The following is a 19,269-nucleotide window of genomic DNA, read 5'->3' as shown; positions in this document are numbered from 1 at the left end:
TGGTCAGGCCACACTTAGATCCCCTCCAGTTCGCCCACCAGCCCCGACTAGGAGCTGAGGATGCCATTGTCTACCTGCTGAACCATGTCTACGCCCACCTGGACAAGCCAGCGAGCACTGTGAGGGTCATGTTTTTTGACTTCTCCAGTGCGTTCAACACCATCCGCCCTGCTCTGCTGGGGGAGAAGCTGACAGCGATGCAGGTGGATGCTCCCCTGGTGTCATGGATTCTTGATTACCTGACTGGCAGACCACAGTACGTGTGCTTGCAACACTGTGTGTCCGACAGAGTGATCAGCAGCACTGGGGCTCCACAGGGGACTGTCTTGACTCCCTTTCTCTTTACCATTTACACCTCGGACTTCAACTACTGCACAGAGTCTTGTCATCTTCAGAAGTTTTCGGATGACTCGGCCATAGTTGGATGCATCAGCAAGGGAGATGAGGTTGAGTACAGGGCTACGGTAGGAAACTTTGTCACATGGTGTGAGCAGAATTATCTGCAGCTTAATGTGAAAAAGACTAAGGAGCTGGTGGTAGACCTGAGGAGAGCTAAGGTACCAGTGACCCCTGTTTTCATCCAGGGGGTCAGTGTGGACATGGTGGAGGATTACAAATACATGGGGATACGTATTGACAATAAACTGGACTGGTCAAAGAACACTGAGGCTGTCTGCAAGAAGGGTCAGAGCCGTCTCTATTTCCTGAGGAGACTGAGGTCCTTTAATATCTGTGGGACGATGCTGAGGATGTTCTACGAGTCTGTGGTGGCCAGTGCTATCATGTTTGCTGTTGTGTGCTGGGGCAGCAGGCTGAGGGAAGCAGACACCAACAGAATCAACAAACTTATTCGTAAGGCCAGTGATGTTGTGGGGATGGAACTGGACTCTCTGACGGTGGTGTCTGAAAAGAGGATGCTGTCCAAGTTGCATGCCATCTTGGACAATGTCTCCCATCCACTACATAATGTACTGGGTGGGCACAGGAGTACATTCAGTCAGAGACTCATTCCACCAAGATGCAACACAGAGCATCATAGGAAGTCATTCCTGCCCGTGACCATCAAACTTTACAACTCCTCCCTTGGAGGGTCAGACACCCTGAGCCAATAGGCTGGTCCTGGACTTATTTCATAATTTACTGGCATAATTTACATATTACTATTTAACTATTTATGGTTCTATTACTATTTATTATTTATGGTGCAACTGTAACAAACACCAATTTCCCCCTGGGATCAATAAAGTATGACTATGACTATGTCTATGACTATGGGATGGCACAAAACTTCCTACAGCTGAATGAAGGCAAGTCTGAAGTTGTCCTATTTGGCCCCCCTTGACTCCATCAAAGTGATTATCAACAGTCTTGGTAACCTGTCCACCCTTGTCAAACCCCATGTCAAGAACCTTGGTGTGATATTTGATTCCACCTTTAAGTTTGACAAACAAGTTAATGCAGTAGTAAAAGCCAGTTATTTCCAGCTTCGTACTATTGCCAAAATCAAGTTGTTTCTCTCTTTCAAAGATCTTGAGAAGATCATCCACACCCTTATATCCTCCCGCTTGGACTACTCCAACTCCCTGTATACTGGGATTAGTCAGTCGCCCCTGTCCCGCCTGCAGCTGGTCCAGAATGCCACAGCCAGGCTCCCGACAGGTGCCCGGAAGAGGGACCATATTACTTCTATCCTGGCCTCTCTCCACTGGTTTAGAATTGATTTTAAGGTTGTCCTGTTTGCTTACAAAGCACTAAATGGGCTGGCCCCCTCCTATATCGCAGACCTTATAACCCCTTACTCTACTTCCAGGTCCCTCAGGTTGGCTGACCTGGGGCTTCTGGCTGTCCCACAATCTAAACTTAAGTTCGGGGTGACCGCGCCTTTGCTGTTGTAGCCCGTAGACTGTGGAACAGCATTCCCCTCCCTATCAGATCTGCCCCCTCCATCGACTCTTTTAAGTCAAGGCTCAAAACTTACCTTTATTCACTAGCATTTGAATCTTCCTGATGTGGCTGATTTTTGGCTTGTGCTTAGGCTCATGTACTGTTTATTTTGTGCCTATAAGCTGTGTCTTGTTGTTTATATCTGTGTTTCTTGTATTGGTGATTTTAGCTACCTCTTATGGCTTGTACAGCACTTTGGTCAATATGGGTTGTTTTTAAATGTGCTTTATAATTAAACTTGACTTGACCTGACTAGACATTTCTGGTCATCCCACTGTAGGAAGGATGTTGAGGCTTTGGAGAGAGTACAGAAGAGGTTTACTAGGACCTGCCTTGTTTAGAGGGCATGTGCTATCATGAGAGGCTGAATAAACTTGGGTTATTTTCTTTGGAGTTGAAGAGGTTGAGGGGAGATCTGATAGAGGTTTATGAGATTATGAGAGGAATAGATAGGGTGGACAGAAAGTATGTGTTTCCCAGTGTTGAAATGTCTAATACCAGAGGACATGTATTGAAGATGAGAGGAGGTAGGTTCAAAGGGGATATGAGGGGTAAGAGAGTTGTGGATGCCTGGAATGCACTGCCTGGTGGTAGAGGCAAATAAATTAGAGGTTTTTAAGAGATGTTTGGAAAGGCACATGGTTGTGAGGAGGATGGAGGGATATGGACATAGTGTAGGTAGGAAGGATTAGTGTTTGGGTGTTTCTGACTTGCTATTTAGCTGGTTCAGCACAACACTGTGGGCTGAATGGCCTGTTTCTGTGCTGTACTCTTCTATGTTCTAAGCTCTGTAGTGTCACGGGCCGTGAATATTTTTGTTCAATCAGAGACAATGGTCAAGGCAGAAGCAACAACAGTGACAGGTAACAGTAGTGACAGGCAGGAGGAGAGAGAGCAGCGCGCCGCGCGTGCACAGCCCTCCGGTGAAAATAATATTGTATCCGTTAAATAGGGGCCGTGGACAATTCTGATTTGATGGAGATGGACGTGAAAGCACAGAGGAACATCTGGAGAAATTTCTGAAACGCCCGTTCGCTGCTGTTGTTACTGTGTGATCGAGAATCTTCCGGAGGGAAGGCCTCAAAATCCCCGGCTTTGCCTGCTGTTGGCGACCGAGATTGAAGTTGAATTGTTCGGATAGAGATGGTGCTCAGTACTCGGTGTCGGAGAGCTGATCGGAGTCTCAAACTTTTCGGACGACTCAGAGTCAGAGTCTGGTCGGGCATGGCAGGGAGAGTTTTTCTTCCTTCTCCCGTCTGTGTGAGATGTGGGACGTTTGAGAGACTTTGAACTTTTTACTGTGCTCATGGACTGTTCTTCATCAAGTTATGGTATTGTTGCACTGTTGTAACTATATGTTATAATTATGTGGTTTTGTTAGTTTTTTCAGTCTTGGTCTGTCCTGTGTTTTGTGATATCACACCAAGGAAATATTGTATCATTTCTTAATGCATGCAATACTAAATGACAATAAAAGAGGACTGAGTGTCTTCATAATCTAAAAAAATTGTCAAAAAATTGCTGGGGATATCGAATGTCATTCTGATAAAGAGTTGTTGATCTGAAACTCTGTCTCTCTTTTCACAGATGCTGCCTAACCTAATAAACCCCCCCCCACCATGTTCTGCTTTTATCTCCTAACAAATACCCCCACCATGTTCTGCTTTTATCTCCTAATAAATGCCCCCACCATGTTCTGCTTTTATCTTCTAATAAATACCCCCACCATGTTCTGCTCTTATCTCCTAACAAATACCCCCACCATGTTCTGCTTTTATCTCCTAATAAATACCCCCACCATGTTCTGCTTTTATCTCCTAACAAATACCCCCACCATGTTCTACTTTTATCTCCGATTTCCAGCATCAACAGATATCTGCACTTTGACTCGAGGAATGAGCACACAGTAAAGATCAAAGAGAATAGACAGCCCTCTGAGTGTCTCATTAGAAAAAATAATGCATTAGCTAATAACTGTGGTGAAAGAAGCAAGCTTACAACATGGGCAAATTGAAAGATGTGATAGAAGAGGAGAGACAGGTATTGTCTGCACGTGCATGTGATAATGTATACAAGAGAACTGTGTACAGTATAGTTGAACAAGAGGAGGAGCTACAGGCAGGCCAGGAAGTCCGGTAACACGTTTTAATAATTTATCACACAGTTGATCTTACCTTTTGCAATGCAGCTCTGTTGGAAAGTACAGCTGAAAATCGTCAGAGTTGTGCAACACATACAGGAAGCAACAACGCTCGTTGAACTTTGAGACACTGGAAAAGAAGGGAGATCATGACTCGGGTAGTGTACGGGCAGCTTCTCACAACTACCACTTGTGCAAGTCTGCCTGAAGGAAAGCTGAGACACCTCAGTGGTGGAATGGGTGGCCACAAGCTAAAGCAAAGTCGGTGCTTATAACTTTTAGACAAATAAAGCACTGACCTAATAGTTACTCACAAATTCTGTACTAAATCAAGTACCGACATTTTCATCTCTCATATGTTCGCAACCAGCCCTTTGTTTCTGCTTTATGCTACAATCAGCATCCACTTTCAATGAGAAATTTCCTCATCTTAAACTAGGTGTTAACTACAAGGAGTTAACAGCTGGCTCTGCATGTTTGACATTTCCTTTCCTCCGAGCTTTTATCTCCCCTTCAAGGTCAAAAGAGCTCTAATTTCTTTGCAAAAAGTTTGGATCTTCCAGACTCTGCTAATTAATGATTATGAAGATTAATCATTAATCTACTAGACGTCGCTGCAAGCAATCCTGACAGAAAGGTCACTGTATCAATTAGAATTTTCCAAAAATGCTCATTAAGAATAAAACATCTGGAAATGGGCTCTTTGAGGAGGGAGGCTGTAGAGATTGGTGGCTACATGATGGGACCAGCAAAAGTACTGGTTGACCACCCTATCTGAATTGTACTTACTGTAGTACTCACTGCAAGACCTATAACTTAGATGTAACAACTAAAGCATCCATTTATATAGCATGTTTCCTAACACTACATCCTAAAGTATTTCACAGCTTCATCAACAAAAGTGAGACCAGGCTATGTGGAGATTTATTCAAGCAGATGGTCAAAGTTTTGGTGTCAGTCCATGGCCTCCTCTACTGCTACAACAAGGCCACACTCAGGTTGGAGGAACAACACCTTGTATTCTATCTAGGTATCATTTAACATTGGTTTCTCAAATGTCCGATATTGCTCACCATTCCCCCATTCCCATGTCCCTCTCTCACCTCATCTCCTTACCTGCCCATCACCTCCCTCTGGTGCTCCTCCCCCTTCCCTTTCTTCCACGGTCCTATCAGATTCCCCCTTCTCCAGCCCTTTATCTCTTTCACCAAACTACTTCCCAGCTCTTTACTTCACCCCTCTCCCCGTTTCACCTATCACCTCAAAGAACCCAGCAGGCCAGGCAGCATCTATGGAAAAGAGTACAGTCGACGTTTCGGGCCGAGACACTTCGGCAGGACTGGAGCAAAAAAGATGAGGAGTAGAGTTAAAACGTGGGGGGGAGGGGGTGAAGTAAAGAGCCAGGAAGTTGATAGGTGAAAGAGATAGAGGGCTGGAGAAAGAGGAATCTAATAGGAGAGGGCAGAAGGCCATGGAAGAAAGAAAAGGGGGGAGGAGAACCAGAGGGAGGCAACGGGCAGGCAAGGAGATCAGGTGAGAGGGGGAAGAGGGGATGGGGAATGGTGAAGGGGGAGTAAGGGGCCATTACCAGAAGCCATCAGGTTGGAGGCTACCCAGACAGGATGTAAGATGTTGCTCCTCCAACCTGAGTGTGGCCTCATCACGACAGTGGAGGAAGCCACAGATGGACATATCGGAAGGAGAATGGGAAGTGGAATTAAAGTGGTTGGCCACAGGGAGATCCCGTATTTCCTGGCGAACAGAGCGTAAATGCTTGGCGAAGTAATCTCCCAATCTATGTGGGGTCTCACCGGGAGTACCGGACGCGGTATATGATCCCAGCAGACTCACAGGTGGTGTCGCCTCGACTGGAAGGACTGTTTGGGGCCCTGAATGGTAGTTTCAACTTCCCAGCTCTTTACTTCACCCCTCCCGCTCCTGGTTTCACCTCTCACCTTGTGTTTCTCCCACTTTCTAACTCTACTCCTCATCTGGTTTCCTCCTGCTGAAGGGTTTTGGCCCGAAATGTAAAATATACTCTTTTCCATAGATGCTGCCTGGCCTGCTGAGTTCCTCCAGCACTCTGTGTGTGTGTGTGTGTGTGTGTGTTGATTGAATTTCCAGCATCGGCAGATTTTCTCATGTTTGGTCAAAGTTCTGCCCAAGGCAGTTCTTAAAGAGCATGCTAAAGGCCAGAAAGGGATTACAGGGACAGAGATGGAAAGAAGGAATTCTTTAGGATGACAGCAAATGTAGATCCAGCCACCATCGCTGGACTGATTAAGTGCAGATATCTGAGTGGATTAAGGAGAAGGGAAAGTAGGAATTTTAACATCAGGGAATGATCTGACTGAAAGGCAATATAAGCTAGCAGGCACTGGGGTAGTTGGTGAATAATGGTGTTAGTTGGAATATTGACTGCAGAGTCTCTGGAGAAGATAATGGGGGAAGGTGGTCAGGAGTTTGCTAGGATATTCTCTTCAGTAAGGTAAGCATGGAAAATCATTTCCAAATTCATGCCAGTAACTGGCTCCTTTTCCTCACCTCACTCCACGGATCGATGTGGCGCTAAAGGTCCACGTGTGGATTCCGCTCTGTCAAAAGAGCAAACTTTGTCAGTGACTCTGCTCAGCACCGATTAAACCTTGTTACCTATTCATGCAAACGCACAAGTGAGTACTGAGCAAAGTGGACTCTCATTGTTACTAGTACAGCCCCAAAAAAGGAGAATAAAACGGAAAGGTGTTGGTACGTGGATGGTTCTTTGAAAGGTCAGCAAAGGCACGACAGGTCAGGGCTGGGGTCCGCACACCAGGGAGGGGAATGGAGTTTCCAGTTGGAGATGGGTTCCAGGGTTTCAGCTGGTTGAGAAAATGCAAACGTACATACAACTCAAACTTACAATCAAAGTCTCACCGGGTTCCATTTCCAGCTCTCTGCTCACGGCCTCTCAAACTCCAACCCTGCACCCCCGTCGTGAGAGGTAGAAATAGGTAAGGTTGGCCAACAGGGTTCTGGTGAAGCTAAACCCCTGTACAGTGGGTAAGGTGGATTACAGCAACACTGATGAGCTCCAACCGTACCATCGTCCTTGGACGGTGGGAATGGGAGATCATCAATGGCCTTTGTTCCACTGGAAGCTAAAGGCCAGCATGAAGAGGAAGTATCCTCACAGGGCCTCAATTTCCTGCTGGCCTTAACCACACATAAAATGAATGAAAAAAACGTGTGCAAGGGTGTTAAAAGAGTGACATCCAATCATACAGAAAACTGTTAAGTTCTGGTACCACCAGAGTTCCAAGGGTACTGGATTATCAGATTACCTAAGGCACTGGAGTTCAGCAAAGATTCATGAGATGGATTTCTTGATTCAATAGAGTTGAACAGGTTGGGCCTACGCTCAATGGACTTGCAAGAGGTGATCGTAATGAAGTATAGAAGATTGCGGGGTGGGGGGGGGAGTTGATATGGTGGGTTCTGAGAGCTTGCTCGGGATCTCTGCATCAGTAGATCCAGTTGCCAATGCTGGACTGTTTAACCATACTGAAAATTAGAGCAGAGCGATATCTGAATGGATTCCATGATCTGGACTGTTTAACCATACTGAAAATTAGAGCAGAGCGATATCTAAGTGGATTATGTGATCTTCTCAAGGGAAGACTCTGGGATGAGGGGGGCACCATTTAAGAAACAAGAGATTGCCCCCTTCAGGCCGGGATGAGCAGGAGTGTTGACTTTGTTCTCTTTGGAATTCTCTATCTCAGAAAGCCCATGGACCCTGATTATTGAAGCTATTCAAAGCAGACATTATTTTGGTTTATGAGGAGTCAAGGACAATGGGGAATAGGCAGGAAAGTGAACTAGAGGCCTAGTCACCCATGGTGTTACAGAATGGCCGAGCAGGTTTAGTGAGTCACATGGCTGGTTCCTGCTCTTGTTTCTTATATTCAGTATAACTTCCAGACGGGTCCATTCAGCATGTCTCACAGTTCACCAATACTTCACAGGGCTTTGGCCAGGTTCACGCAGTAAACCTCAGCGCTGTCCCGCGACCAGTGGAACGGAAGGGATCTCATACCTTCTCACTGGGTGAAACGTGACAGATCTTCACAACCTTGTCTGTGTCACTGGTGTTCACGAGGAGACGGGCAGGCTGGAAGATCTTGCTCGGTTCCAGGATGAGAACCTGTCGGCACAAGTAACGGCTGGGTTATCAAACAGAGCGTGGCAGTCCCTCCTCCGCGAGGCGGCCACCTTGTCAATATTCATAATGCCCTCCCCCTGGGTCTAATTCCAATCCACAGAAAGTATTTCTACATGGGAGCATGGCTGATAGCAAACACTATTACAGTGCCAGCAAAGTGGGTTTAATTTCTGCCGCTGTCTCTGAGGAGTTTGCATATTCTCCCCATAAATATGTGGGTTTCCTCCGGGTGCTCCAGTTTCCTCTCAAATTCCAAAGACATACAGGTTAGCAGGTTAATTGGGCACGCAGGTGTAACTGGGTGGGTTGAGCCTATGGGCTGGAATGTGCTGTATTTCCAAATAAAATTTCCATCCCCACCTAGGACGTTTCCAGAGCAGGCGGGCTCCAGCTATTAGGAGAGACCGGATAGTTTGTCTTCTCTGGAGCAAAGAGGGCTGAGTGACCTTTCAGGGGTTTATAAATCATGAGGAGCACAAATACAATGGACCGTCACAGTCTTACTCCCTCTCGGAGAGCAAATCTAAAGGGCAGAGGTGTAAATTGAGAGATAAAAGATATAAAGGGGACCTGAGGGACAAATTTTTCCTCACAGAGTTATATTGACTGAGCAGGCAAAAGTGGTGGAGCTCAGTACAGTTCCAACATTTAAAAGATATTTAGATAAAACCGCGGATAGGAAAGGTTTAGAGAGATGCGAGATACAGAGAGTGGTGGGTGCGTGGAATGTGCCTCCAGGGGCAGCGGAAGAGGCAGATACATTATGGACATTTAAGAGACTCTTAGTTAGGCACATGCATGATAGAAAAATGAAGGGCTATGTAGGAGGGAAGGGTTAGATTGTTCTTAGAACAATATCTGTACTGTTCTGTACATGTCTATGACCTCCACCACTTCTATTTCCTGAGATAAAGTCAGGGTACTGCCCCATCTCTCGCACGAACAAGGTTGGCCATCGCTCTGTCTCGAAGAGTGTGCCCATGTCCAGATGGAAGTCGGAGGATTGTGCCCTATGGTTTCCCTCACCAGGAATTTATCCATGGGTGCTTTATTTCTGCAGATTGACAGCAGGAATTCCATCCAGAAGTCTACCAGCTCCTGTTTGTCACTGTGCTGCTCACTGATGTCAGTTTTGAAACGCCGGTAGAGGAGGTACGTTTCCATCGCCGACGCCAGGTACCTTAGGGGAAAGAGACAGTTGTAATATGGGATGATCAAAATCACAGGGCTACCTTAGATCATAAAACTCTTTCACAAGGTGCGAGTGTTGGGACTGGCTACATTGTGTGGTTCTAGGTCCAGTTATTACATCACACTGTGGGGCTGCCCAATGCCTGCTTGGCTGGTGACACTTTAGGGAATAGAGAATAGCTGTTGGATCCTAATTCAAAACATGGACATTCAAGTTAAGGTCAGTCTCTGAAACCTACGGTATCATTTATCAAAATCAGTGTTGATCTGATACAAATCTCAGCTCCATGTCCCCGCCTACTCCGATAACCTTTCACACCCTTGCATATCGAGTATCTACGTTTGCCTTAAAAATATTCCATCTCCTTCTGCCACCCAAAGACTCACAACCCTCTGGAAGAAAACAAAATTCTGCAGCTCTGTCTTAAATGAGTAGAGGCCCTAGTTCCACATTTTCTTACAAAGGGAAGCATTGTGTGCACATCTATGCTGTCAACACCCCTTTGGATCAGATCTGTTTCAAAGTCCCTTCTCATTCATCTAAACCCCAGCAGATAAAATTCCATCCTGTCTACCCTTTCTTTGTAAGACAAACTGCCCGAGTCTTCATCCAGTAAACCTGCTCTGAAACTGCTTCCAATGACAAGGGTCTGGGGCAGTGACTACATCAGAGTTCTAGGGAGCAGGGACTAGTTCATAGATCACAGTATGACTGAGCTGGGTGTGGCTTACATAGAATGTTGGAGGAGCAAAAATAATCTCATGGTGGGACCAGAGAGATTATTCCCTGAGAGTTCTAATCCATGTTGATGTTTCCTGCAAATGATAAATGCTAGCGATTCTGCAGATGCTGGAAATCCAGAGCAACGCGCACAAAATACCAGAGGGGACTCAGCACTGGCAACATCTATATAGAGGAATAACCAGTCCGATGTCTCAGGCTGAAAGCCTTCCTCAGGACTGGAAGGGAAAGGGGGAGGAAGTCAGAATAAGGTGGTGCGGAGAGTCGAAGGAGTAAAAGCTGGCAGGTGATAGGTGAAGCCAGGTGAGGGGAAGGTGGGGAGGAGGCTGGGTGGGTGGTGAAGTGAGATGATAGGTAGAAGAGGTAAAGGGATGAAGATGAAGGAATCTGATGGGAGAGCAAGAGTGGACCATGGGAGAAAGGCCACCAGGGGGGAGGTGATGGGCAGGGGAGGACCAGAGAAGGGATAAGAGGGGAGCCAGAATAGCTTCCTATGAAGCAGTTTTATCCAGTTGTGACTCATCTACTACACCCTCATACAGTCCTTGCAAGCAGCACAGCCACTCTCCTCTGCTGAGTTTAGGAAGCTCACCTGACTGAGCCAAAGGCCATGGAACCGAGCAGTGGGGAGGTAAGTGCGAGGCTCTGAGCCACTGGCCTGGATTTTGGGCAGTGGCCTGGGACTCCAGGTTTCAGGGAGTAGGTGAGACAGGTCAGTACATGCTGGTGGATGGGGTGGTCCAAGGTGTGGCCAGGTGGGCAAGACTGGGGATTGTGGGAATCAGATACTTGGTGCTTTGAGGAGCTCAAGGATTTAGCAAAGTGGTTTACTTATCCTCAGTCAGTGCGTCAGTTCTAGGGCCACATTATCCTGGGAATCTCCGATGGTGGGCAGCATAATACTGTGTGGAAACGCCCTACGGGGGAGTTTGTATAAAGGGCGCTGTCATCACCCGTGGTCGCTGGGGCCACACAACATGACCCACAGTGGCAGTAAATGTTCCTTCCTTGGGTTTAAATCGATCTTTAGTCACTCGGGGCTGCAGTACAATTACTAGCCACATGTGACTGATGCCTCTGCCAGGTGAAGGCAATTATCAAATACAGTGTGCAGTTGCAGAGGAGTGCCACAGGGGGGCACTGGTGTGGGCAGGGGAGATTCGCTGAATCGCTATTTGCTTCCTCTGCTTTCTATATGACGCCATGACGATGCAACTTTGAAATCCAGCAGTCATCTTTTCATGCGGGCAGCCCGGTAGCGCATCGCTTTACAGCGACGGCGAATACCGGTCAGGGTTCAATTCCCGCCAGTGTCTGTAAGGAGTTTGTACCCTGTGACGACATGCATTTCCCCAGACACTCCAGTTTCCTCCCACATTCCAAACACGTACAGGTTAGTAAGGATTAGCGAGTTGCAAGCGCGCTCTTTTGGCGCCAGAAGTACAGCGACACTTGCAGGCTGCCCAGCAGAATCCTCGCTGATTTGACCTGACACGCGTCAATGCATTTTACTCTATGTTTTGACGTTTTCGAAGTGCATGTGACAAATAAAGCTAATCTTCCACCTTTAGTCTCAATCCAGACGCCACCTTACCAGACGGGCGCATTCAGTCTGTAGAGCTTTTCTGAGGCCTGGATGATTTTGGTTTGGTCGTTCAACAAGATGCAAGCCCCAAAGTAAAACCCCACATCCCAGTAAAACTGTATCTTCTCCAGGCTTCCCTTCCGTCCCAGCAGGCTGCTCAGTTTGACTCCTGTGCAAAACCAAAAGAAGTTTTCTTAGGACACCAAGCAGCAATAGATATCCTTAGAGTACACTTTTATTTATTTAACTATTTACTTACTTACTTATGGACACAGCAAGTTTTGAGCCACAGTGGCTAGCAATCCCCTGACAATAACCTACCAAGCAGTAGGTCTCTGGAGACCTATGCAGTCGCGGGCAGAAGACACAAACTCCTTACAGGTCGCAGCGGGAATTGAACCCCGGGTCACCTGCACCGTAAAGCTTTGTGCTAACCACTATGCCACCGTGCCACCCCACGATATTGTGCCTCTTACAGTGTACTTGCCCAGAACCCACTGATGACGCTGGAGACAGCAGACTGCAGAAGGCAGCAGCAGCTGCTGGAATCTGGAGAGATACACAAATTGCCGGAGTTAGTCGTCAGCGGTGTGATGGTTAGGATAACTCTACTACAGTGCCAACTTTAAGATCAGGGTTCAATTCCCACCCCTGTCCGTAAGGAGTTTGTACGTTCTCCCTGTGACCGCGTGGGTTTCCTCCGGGTGTTCCAGTTTCCTCCCACATTCCAAAGACGTATGGTTAGGGTTAGTGAGTCGTGGGCGTGCTATGTTGGCGCCAGAAGCATGGTGACACCTGTGGGCTGCCCCCAACGCGACGCTCGCTGATCTGATTTGCTACGTTTGACTGTTTGTTTTGATGTAATTGCAAACAAGTAAAGCTAACCTTCCAAATCCCTGAAGACAGCAGGTCAGGCGGCATCTGTGGGGGCAGATGGATAGTCACAGTTTCAGGACGGATGCATGATCTTGGCCCAGAACATCAACAGTCTCTCTACCTCCATAGACGCTGCCTGACCTGCCGAGTTTCTGCAGCAGTTTGTATTTCTGTTTTGCTGCTGTGGATGTAACTGTGCAAAATGAATGTGTGTCACTATTCTCAGAGGATGTACTGTACCAGACAGTTCGTGGCAAGGGAGAGGCATAATAGGAATCAGCCGTGGTAGTTCAGTGAAAGCATCATCTCAGCCTTTACCTCAGGCCTCTCGTGATGGTACTAGATTTGCATGTTAATTACTCATTAATCTAACCAAATGACTCTGTTTAATTGATCACATCCCTTAATGACACATTAACTGTTAATGGCTGCCAACTGATCCCTGTCCTTCAGAAAGTCGACAATTATATATAGACATGGATGGTAGGGATATGGTCCCGGTGCAGGTCGATGGGAGAAAGCAGTTTACGTGGTTCGGCATGGACTAGATGGACTGAAGGGCCTGTTTCTGTGCTGTACTTTTCCATGACTCTATATCTCATTCCTGTAGAATGTGAGCTGCTGTTAGAGACTTTTAAAACAGCAAAACATATTTTTAAATTTCTGATCCTTCCTTTCCATCTCTTTATCTCTTTTAATCACGTATTAGTATCTGATTTGACACTGAATTCACCCATTTCTTTTTCAACCGTTCCTCTAAGCCCATTTGCTGCTCCTCCCATTCATCAAACTGCTGCCGCGTGATCAGGTAGGGTCCCAGGACTTCGACCTAGTGACCCAGTTCTGGATATTCATAGAATCAAGGGTGCTGAGGCAGGAGGTCAGCCCTGACTCTGGTGGAGCAGGTCTGAAGACCTGACGTCATCGTCCTCATCCTAATTCTTCTGTTCCTACAATGAAGGAGTAGCAGTTATATCCAAATCTGTCAGGAGTGAGATTTGGAGGGGGCGGGTGGGAGGAGACATTTGTTCTGATTCACCTCCTGCCAGGCAGGTTACCAAGGTCACAATGCTACCTGGTGTGGCAGAAGTGACCCCAGTGAGGACTGAAGTACCTCATTAAACGGTACACCCTCCCCGCACGTGTTACAGACACAGGAGGTTCTGCAGATGCCGTAATCTTAGGCGTGTCCCATACATGTTGTAATGCTGATGGAGTTTCTTAACCTTTGATAGTGGTGGAGGATTTGCCAATCAAACTGGCTGATTTGTCTTGAATGATACTAAATTGCCTGAAAAATCTGCGATTTGAAATAGTATGTTTTTCTCCCTCCTTACATGCAACCTGATTTGTAGAATGTTTCCAACATTTGATGTTTCTATTGTAGATCTCCAGTGCCAATTATGTTTTAAAACTGTTAAAGTTGTTTTAGCTACGTTTGTCAGGATGGGTGGAAACTTTTCCACCATGATCCTGTCAGGCTTTGTAGATGGTGGGAAGACACTGGGAGGTTCAGAGATGAGCTGTACCACAGAATACATTTGTTATTCATGACGCTGGCCCAGCTAAGCTTCTGATCAGTGGTAACCCTCAAGGACATTGACAGGTGGCTGTTTGGAAGCATCACTGGATATCCAGGGAAGGCGGCCGGACCACCCTGTGGAAAATGTTTGATGGCTCTGTTTGGGTTCTGCAAAACGTTCCTGACAACCACCAGCCGACCCCTGAATATTGCTTGGATCCATTTGTCCGTGAACCGCTTTAATGGGTTGTGAACGGAAATGAAAGGTGTACAATTGTTATCCGACATTGCCATGACAGAGAGATGTTTATTAATAGAGTTGAAGATGACTGGGTCTAGGACACTGCCTTAAGGAACTCTCAAAGGCTGTACTGGAGACCTGCGACCATTTGGTAGAAACCTCTCCTCCCTGACTCCCATTAATTTCAATGTTATCATAGCTCCTTTATATACAAACTGTAGATAAGATGCTGATGGAGTCAAACCCACTACTCTCACATGACTTCTAGGGCACAGCTCCCTTGACCAGGCTTGGTCTAAACTGGTAATGAAATGTGGTTCTCAGTAATGTTTGCACAGCCCAAACCAAACATCACTGAGCAGGTTACTAGAGTGAGTATTGATAAATAACTTCACATGAATTCATTGCATGCAAAGGAAGTCACTTAGCACATAACAGATAACTAAATAGATTTCACTGACAACTGCCACAAGATATGAGGGATAAACATTGACTGATAAACTTTCCACCCACTCACCTATTGTGCAGAACTACAGAGAAAATCTGCACAGCTTTACTAGTCTCTTTCAATCCACAGAAATTTTGGGGCAGCACACCAACGCAGCTGGTAGAACTGCAGGGGTATCATGATAACATAGTGGTTAGCACATCGCTTTACCGTGTCAGTGACCGGGGTTCAATTCCCACCACTGCCTGAAAGGAGTTTATACTGGTTTCTTCCGGGTGCTCTGCTTTCGTTTCACAGTCCACAGATGTACCATTAATTGTTCATTGTAATTTGTCCCGTGATTAGGCTAGGGTTGAAACGTAGACCGTACTCTTTTCCATAGAAGCTGCCTGGCCTGCTGAGTTCCTCCAGCGTTTTGTGTGCATTGCTTAAATAGGTGGGTTCCTGGGTGGTGTGACTCGACGGGCCCATTCTGCACTGTCTCTCAATAAATAAATACGACTGACTCGCAACTTCAAACACCTGGGCTGAACCTGGACCTCTGGTGCTCTCTGTGCGGAACGTGCGTGTTAACCCCATCACTGTGCGAATTTTCTGCGGCTGCTCTGCTTCCCAAACCCATGCGAATTGGTAGATGATGGAGCACTGTAAATTTCCCCTGGTGTGCGGAAAGAATCGCGGGGGGGGGTTGTTGATGAGATTGAGGAGAGAATAAAATGTAGGCTTAATGTAAATGGGTGCTTGATGTTCAGTGTGATCTCAGGGGCAGAGAGCAGAATGACTTTGTGATCTCTCTCTCTCTCTCTCACTCACTCTAAATACAAAATGTGCATCCTTCCATTCTCCCTGATGTACTCCTCATAATGGTGGAAAAAATAAATGTGTTTTCTGTGAGATATTTCATTTCATTTATTGTCATTTAGAAATGCATGCATTAAAAAATGATACAACGTTCCTCCAGAATGATATCACAAGAAAACACAGGACAGACCAAGACTAAAACTGACAAAACCACATAATTATAACATATAGTTACAACAGTGCAAAGCAATACCATAATTTGATAAAGAGCAGACCACGGGCACGGTAAAAAAAAGTCTCAAAGTCCTGATAGACTCATCATCTCACGCAGGCGGCAGAAGGGAGAAACTCTCCCCGCCATGAACCTCCAAGCGCCACAAACTTGCCGATGCAGCACCACTGGAAGCACCCGACCGCAACGGACTCTGAGTCCGTCCAAAAACTTCAAGCCTCCGACCAGCCCCTCCAATACAGCCTCTGCGAGCACCATTCTCTGCCGAGCGCTTCGACCCCGCCCCGGCCGCCGAGCAACAAACAAAGCCGAGGACTCGGGCCTTCCCCTCCGGAGATTCTGAACCACACAGTAGCAGCAGCAGTGAAGCAGACATTTCAGAAGTTTCACCAGATGTTCCTCCGTGCCCTCACGTCCGTCTCCATCAAATCAGGATTGTGCACGGCACCCTACCTGACAAATAACAGACATCACCACCGGAGTGGCCGCTGCGAGCTGCTTCACGCCGCCATCTTCCTCCTCCTCCAATACAGATATACAGATATCTGTATATTTCTATACAAACTTCCATTGGACAACATGTTGGTTGGAAAAAATTGACATAAACATGGCCCCTGCAGAATTACTAATTGGTACTCTCGCAATGTTCCGAGTTAAGGACTGAGGAACAGTCCGACTTTTATGAATAAACGTAAGAGATTCTTCAAATGCTGGAAAAGAGGGGAGCCACAATGTTGAATGAGAAAACAGGGATGGGAGAGGGGTGGGTACATTACTAGAAGTTAGAGAAATCGAAGTTCACGCCATCAGGCTGGAGGCTATGATGTGAATGCCGGGCTGAGACCCCATCTGCTCTTTGAGGTGGGAGTAAGATGGAACTGACTTGGAGAGCCAACACCAGGCAACCTGCTGGGAGAACTCAGAGGGCCAGACAGCGTCTGTGAGAGGCAAATTGCCATAATTTCAGATTGAAATTCTGCATCGGGGCCCGATGTCGGGTTTTGATCTGAAACGTCGACAATACCTTTCCCCCCACAGACGCTGCTCGACCGCCTGTCTTTACTCCTTCTCTGTTAGTTAGATTGAGTGAAGTAGGGCTTTTCTCTTTGGAGCGAAGGAGGATGAGAGGTGACTTGATACAGATATACATCATGATAAGAGGCATAGATCAAGTGGAGAGACAGAGGCTTTTTCCCAGGGCGGAATTGGCTAACACGACGGGGCATCATTTTAACGCAAATGAAGGGAAGTATGCAGGGGAAGGATGTCAAAGGTAGTTTTTATCCACACAGAGAGTGGTGGGTGTGTGGAATGGTCTGCCAGGTGTGGTGGTAGAGCCAGATACATTAGGGACAGTTAAGAAACTCTTAGTTAGGCACAAGATAGAAAAATGGAGGAAATATGTAGGAGGGAAGGGTCAGATTGATCTTATAGAAGGTTAAAAGATCAACACATCATTGTGGCTCAAAGTGTCTGCACTGTCCTATAGTGTTCTATGCTCTATGTACGTATATACAGAGGATTCCAGTTAATTGAGACACATATAAACCAGTACATTTTGGCCCAATTAGCCAAAATTTCATGAAAATAGTTTAAAAGGTATAAAAAAAGACAAACTACCATTAAACTGAGTAACACATTGTGTACATATTTAAATGAAATACAGAACAAATTAGAACACTATCAATACTACTATAAAACTGTATATTAATTCCTAATAGTCATTGACAGAGGAATTTATCCAATGTATGCTTCTGTGTACTTTAAATTGACTGTAAATGAACAAAATTAGCACAGACACCTAGTGTAGATAATGGACTGCCTTCATACAATCCTTTTGACGAATGCATCCTTCATATCTTCAATTTCATTGTAACATTCAAGGTGATTCTCAGTACCTTCAAATTCTTCATAGTGCCTAACTTGTTGAAGTAGTGAAATTGTTTCATCTTCACTCTCAGCCAGTTCTGGCATTTCCAAGCCTGAGTGCTTGAAACCATAGTGAGCAAAACAGTTCCGAATTGTCTTATTGCTTATTTCTCACCAACTATCAGTGACAAAAATTACCACTTTTGAATACAAACACACATAATTGATGCTATTTAAAAAATGTTTGCTCTAAGTATATACATTTGGATATACATGGGAATCTGAGGGAAAACTTAACAGAGCAATAATGCTGTGGAATTCACGGATGGATATTGGAAATTAGAATTAGGTGCATGTGACTGATGATAGTTAGAAGCTGTTCAGCAACCGTCTTCTGCCCCAATTAAGTGGCATAGTGCCCCAAATAGACGAAGTGAATCCCGGTCATTTACTTGATTAGTGTTTGTTCTTTAAGAGTTGCCCCAAATAAGCAGTGGCTGCCCCAGTTAACCGATGGCCTAATTAACCAGAATCCACTGATAATGTTTTTGTTTGTTTTATGCTCCTTGGGGATGGAATGGCCAGAAGGAAGAAAACTATCTGAGCTACGTGTTGGTAGTGCCATCCTCAATGTGCTCCCAAACACCATAGAAATAGCCCTTGTGCTTCTGTTCAACTAACTCAGAGCAAACTAGGTCATGCTCATTTATTGCAAGTCATTCACTATTGACAAATTCTGCTCTACAGAAATGATCAATGCAAGTAATGTTACCTATTTTCTGGAGATCCGTTGACGTTTCAAACCGGTGCCCTGCTGCCATGAGGAACACAGCAACATTAATGCCCGAATGTAGAGTAGGCTCGTGCTCGAAAGCCATCCGATACCTGCAGGGGAACAATAACCATACTATTCACCTGTATTTTTTTCCTTTCTGCCCAACTCACCCCCAGGCTGTAAAGAAACTTTGCTTACAGATGTACAAGTGTGATTAAGAAATGTATGGATGATATAACAATAGTCTAGATCGGTGGTTCCAAAACTTTTCTATGCCATTGACCAATATCGTTAAGCAAGGGGTCCATGGATGTCAGATTGCAAACTCCTGGTCTCGGATGATGGTGAGGGAACTGTTGACTGAAAGAAACTATCAATATTCTTACCAGTGAACCAGAAATAGACTCACACAGTCATTGGAGCACAACACACAGTCAGCCCTTCAGCCTATCTAGTCTATGCTGAACTATTTTTCTGCTTAGTCGACCCTGCATATGGTTCTCAGTAAAGCGTTAAAGCAATTAAATGCAATTGATCATATGAATGTAAAGTTTGCACTGCGTTTCTTTTCGTAGCTATGTTTTATCATGAGTAAAGGCCAGCTTAGGAAACTTAACACCTCAGAGCATATTCTGATAAAGTTTTACTCTGCCATCATTGAGAGTGAAATGACCACTTCTATCACCGTTTGGCTTCTCT

General features: G+C 45.8%; 1 protein-coding gene across 2 annotated transcripts in view; it reads right to left on the bottom strand.

Moving 5' to 3' along the window:
* si:ch211-1i11.3 (mitogen-activated protein kinase kinase kinase 5) overlaps positions 1-19,269 on the bottom strand; it is a 192,447-nt gene that overhangs the window by 68,182 nt on the left and 104,996 nt on the right. For both annotated transcript variants that reach the window (XM_063033924.1, XM_063033925.1), the window contains 6 exons: positions 18,568-18,680; positions 11,816-11,975; positions 9,315-9,468; positions 8,163-8,270; positions 6,629-6,678; positions 4,119-4,214 (listed from right to left, as the gene is read on the bottom strand). In XM_063033924.1, coding sequence (XP_062889994.1) covers positions 4,119-4,214; positions 6,629-6,678; positions 8,163-8,270; positions 9,315-9,468; positions 11,816-11,975; positions 18,568-18,680 — 681 coding nt within the window. The remainder of the gene's footprint in view (positions 1-4,118; positions 4,215-6,628; positions 6,679-8,162; positions 8,271-9,314; positions 9,469-11,815; positions 11,976-18,567; positions 18,681-19,269) is intronic.

The sequence above is a fragment of the Mobula hypostoma genome, chromosome 26 (genome assembly GCF_963921235.1).
Source record: "Mobula hypostoma chromosome 26, sMobHyp1.1, whole genome shotgun sequence".
Taxonomy (NCBI): Eukaryota; Metazoa; Chordata; class Chondrichthyes; order Myliobatiformes; family Myliobatidae; genus Mobula; species Mobula hypostoma.
The sequence above is the reverse complement of the archived record's forward strand: the minus strand, read 5'-3'. Positions and strand labels throughout refer to the sequence as shown.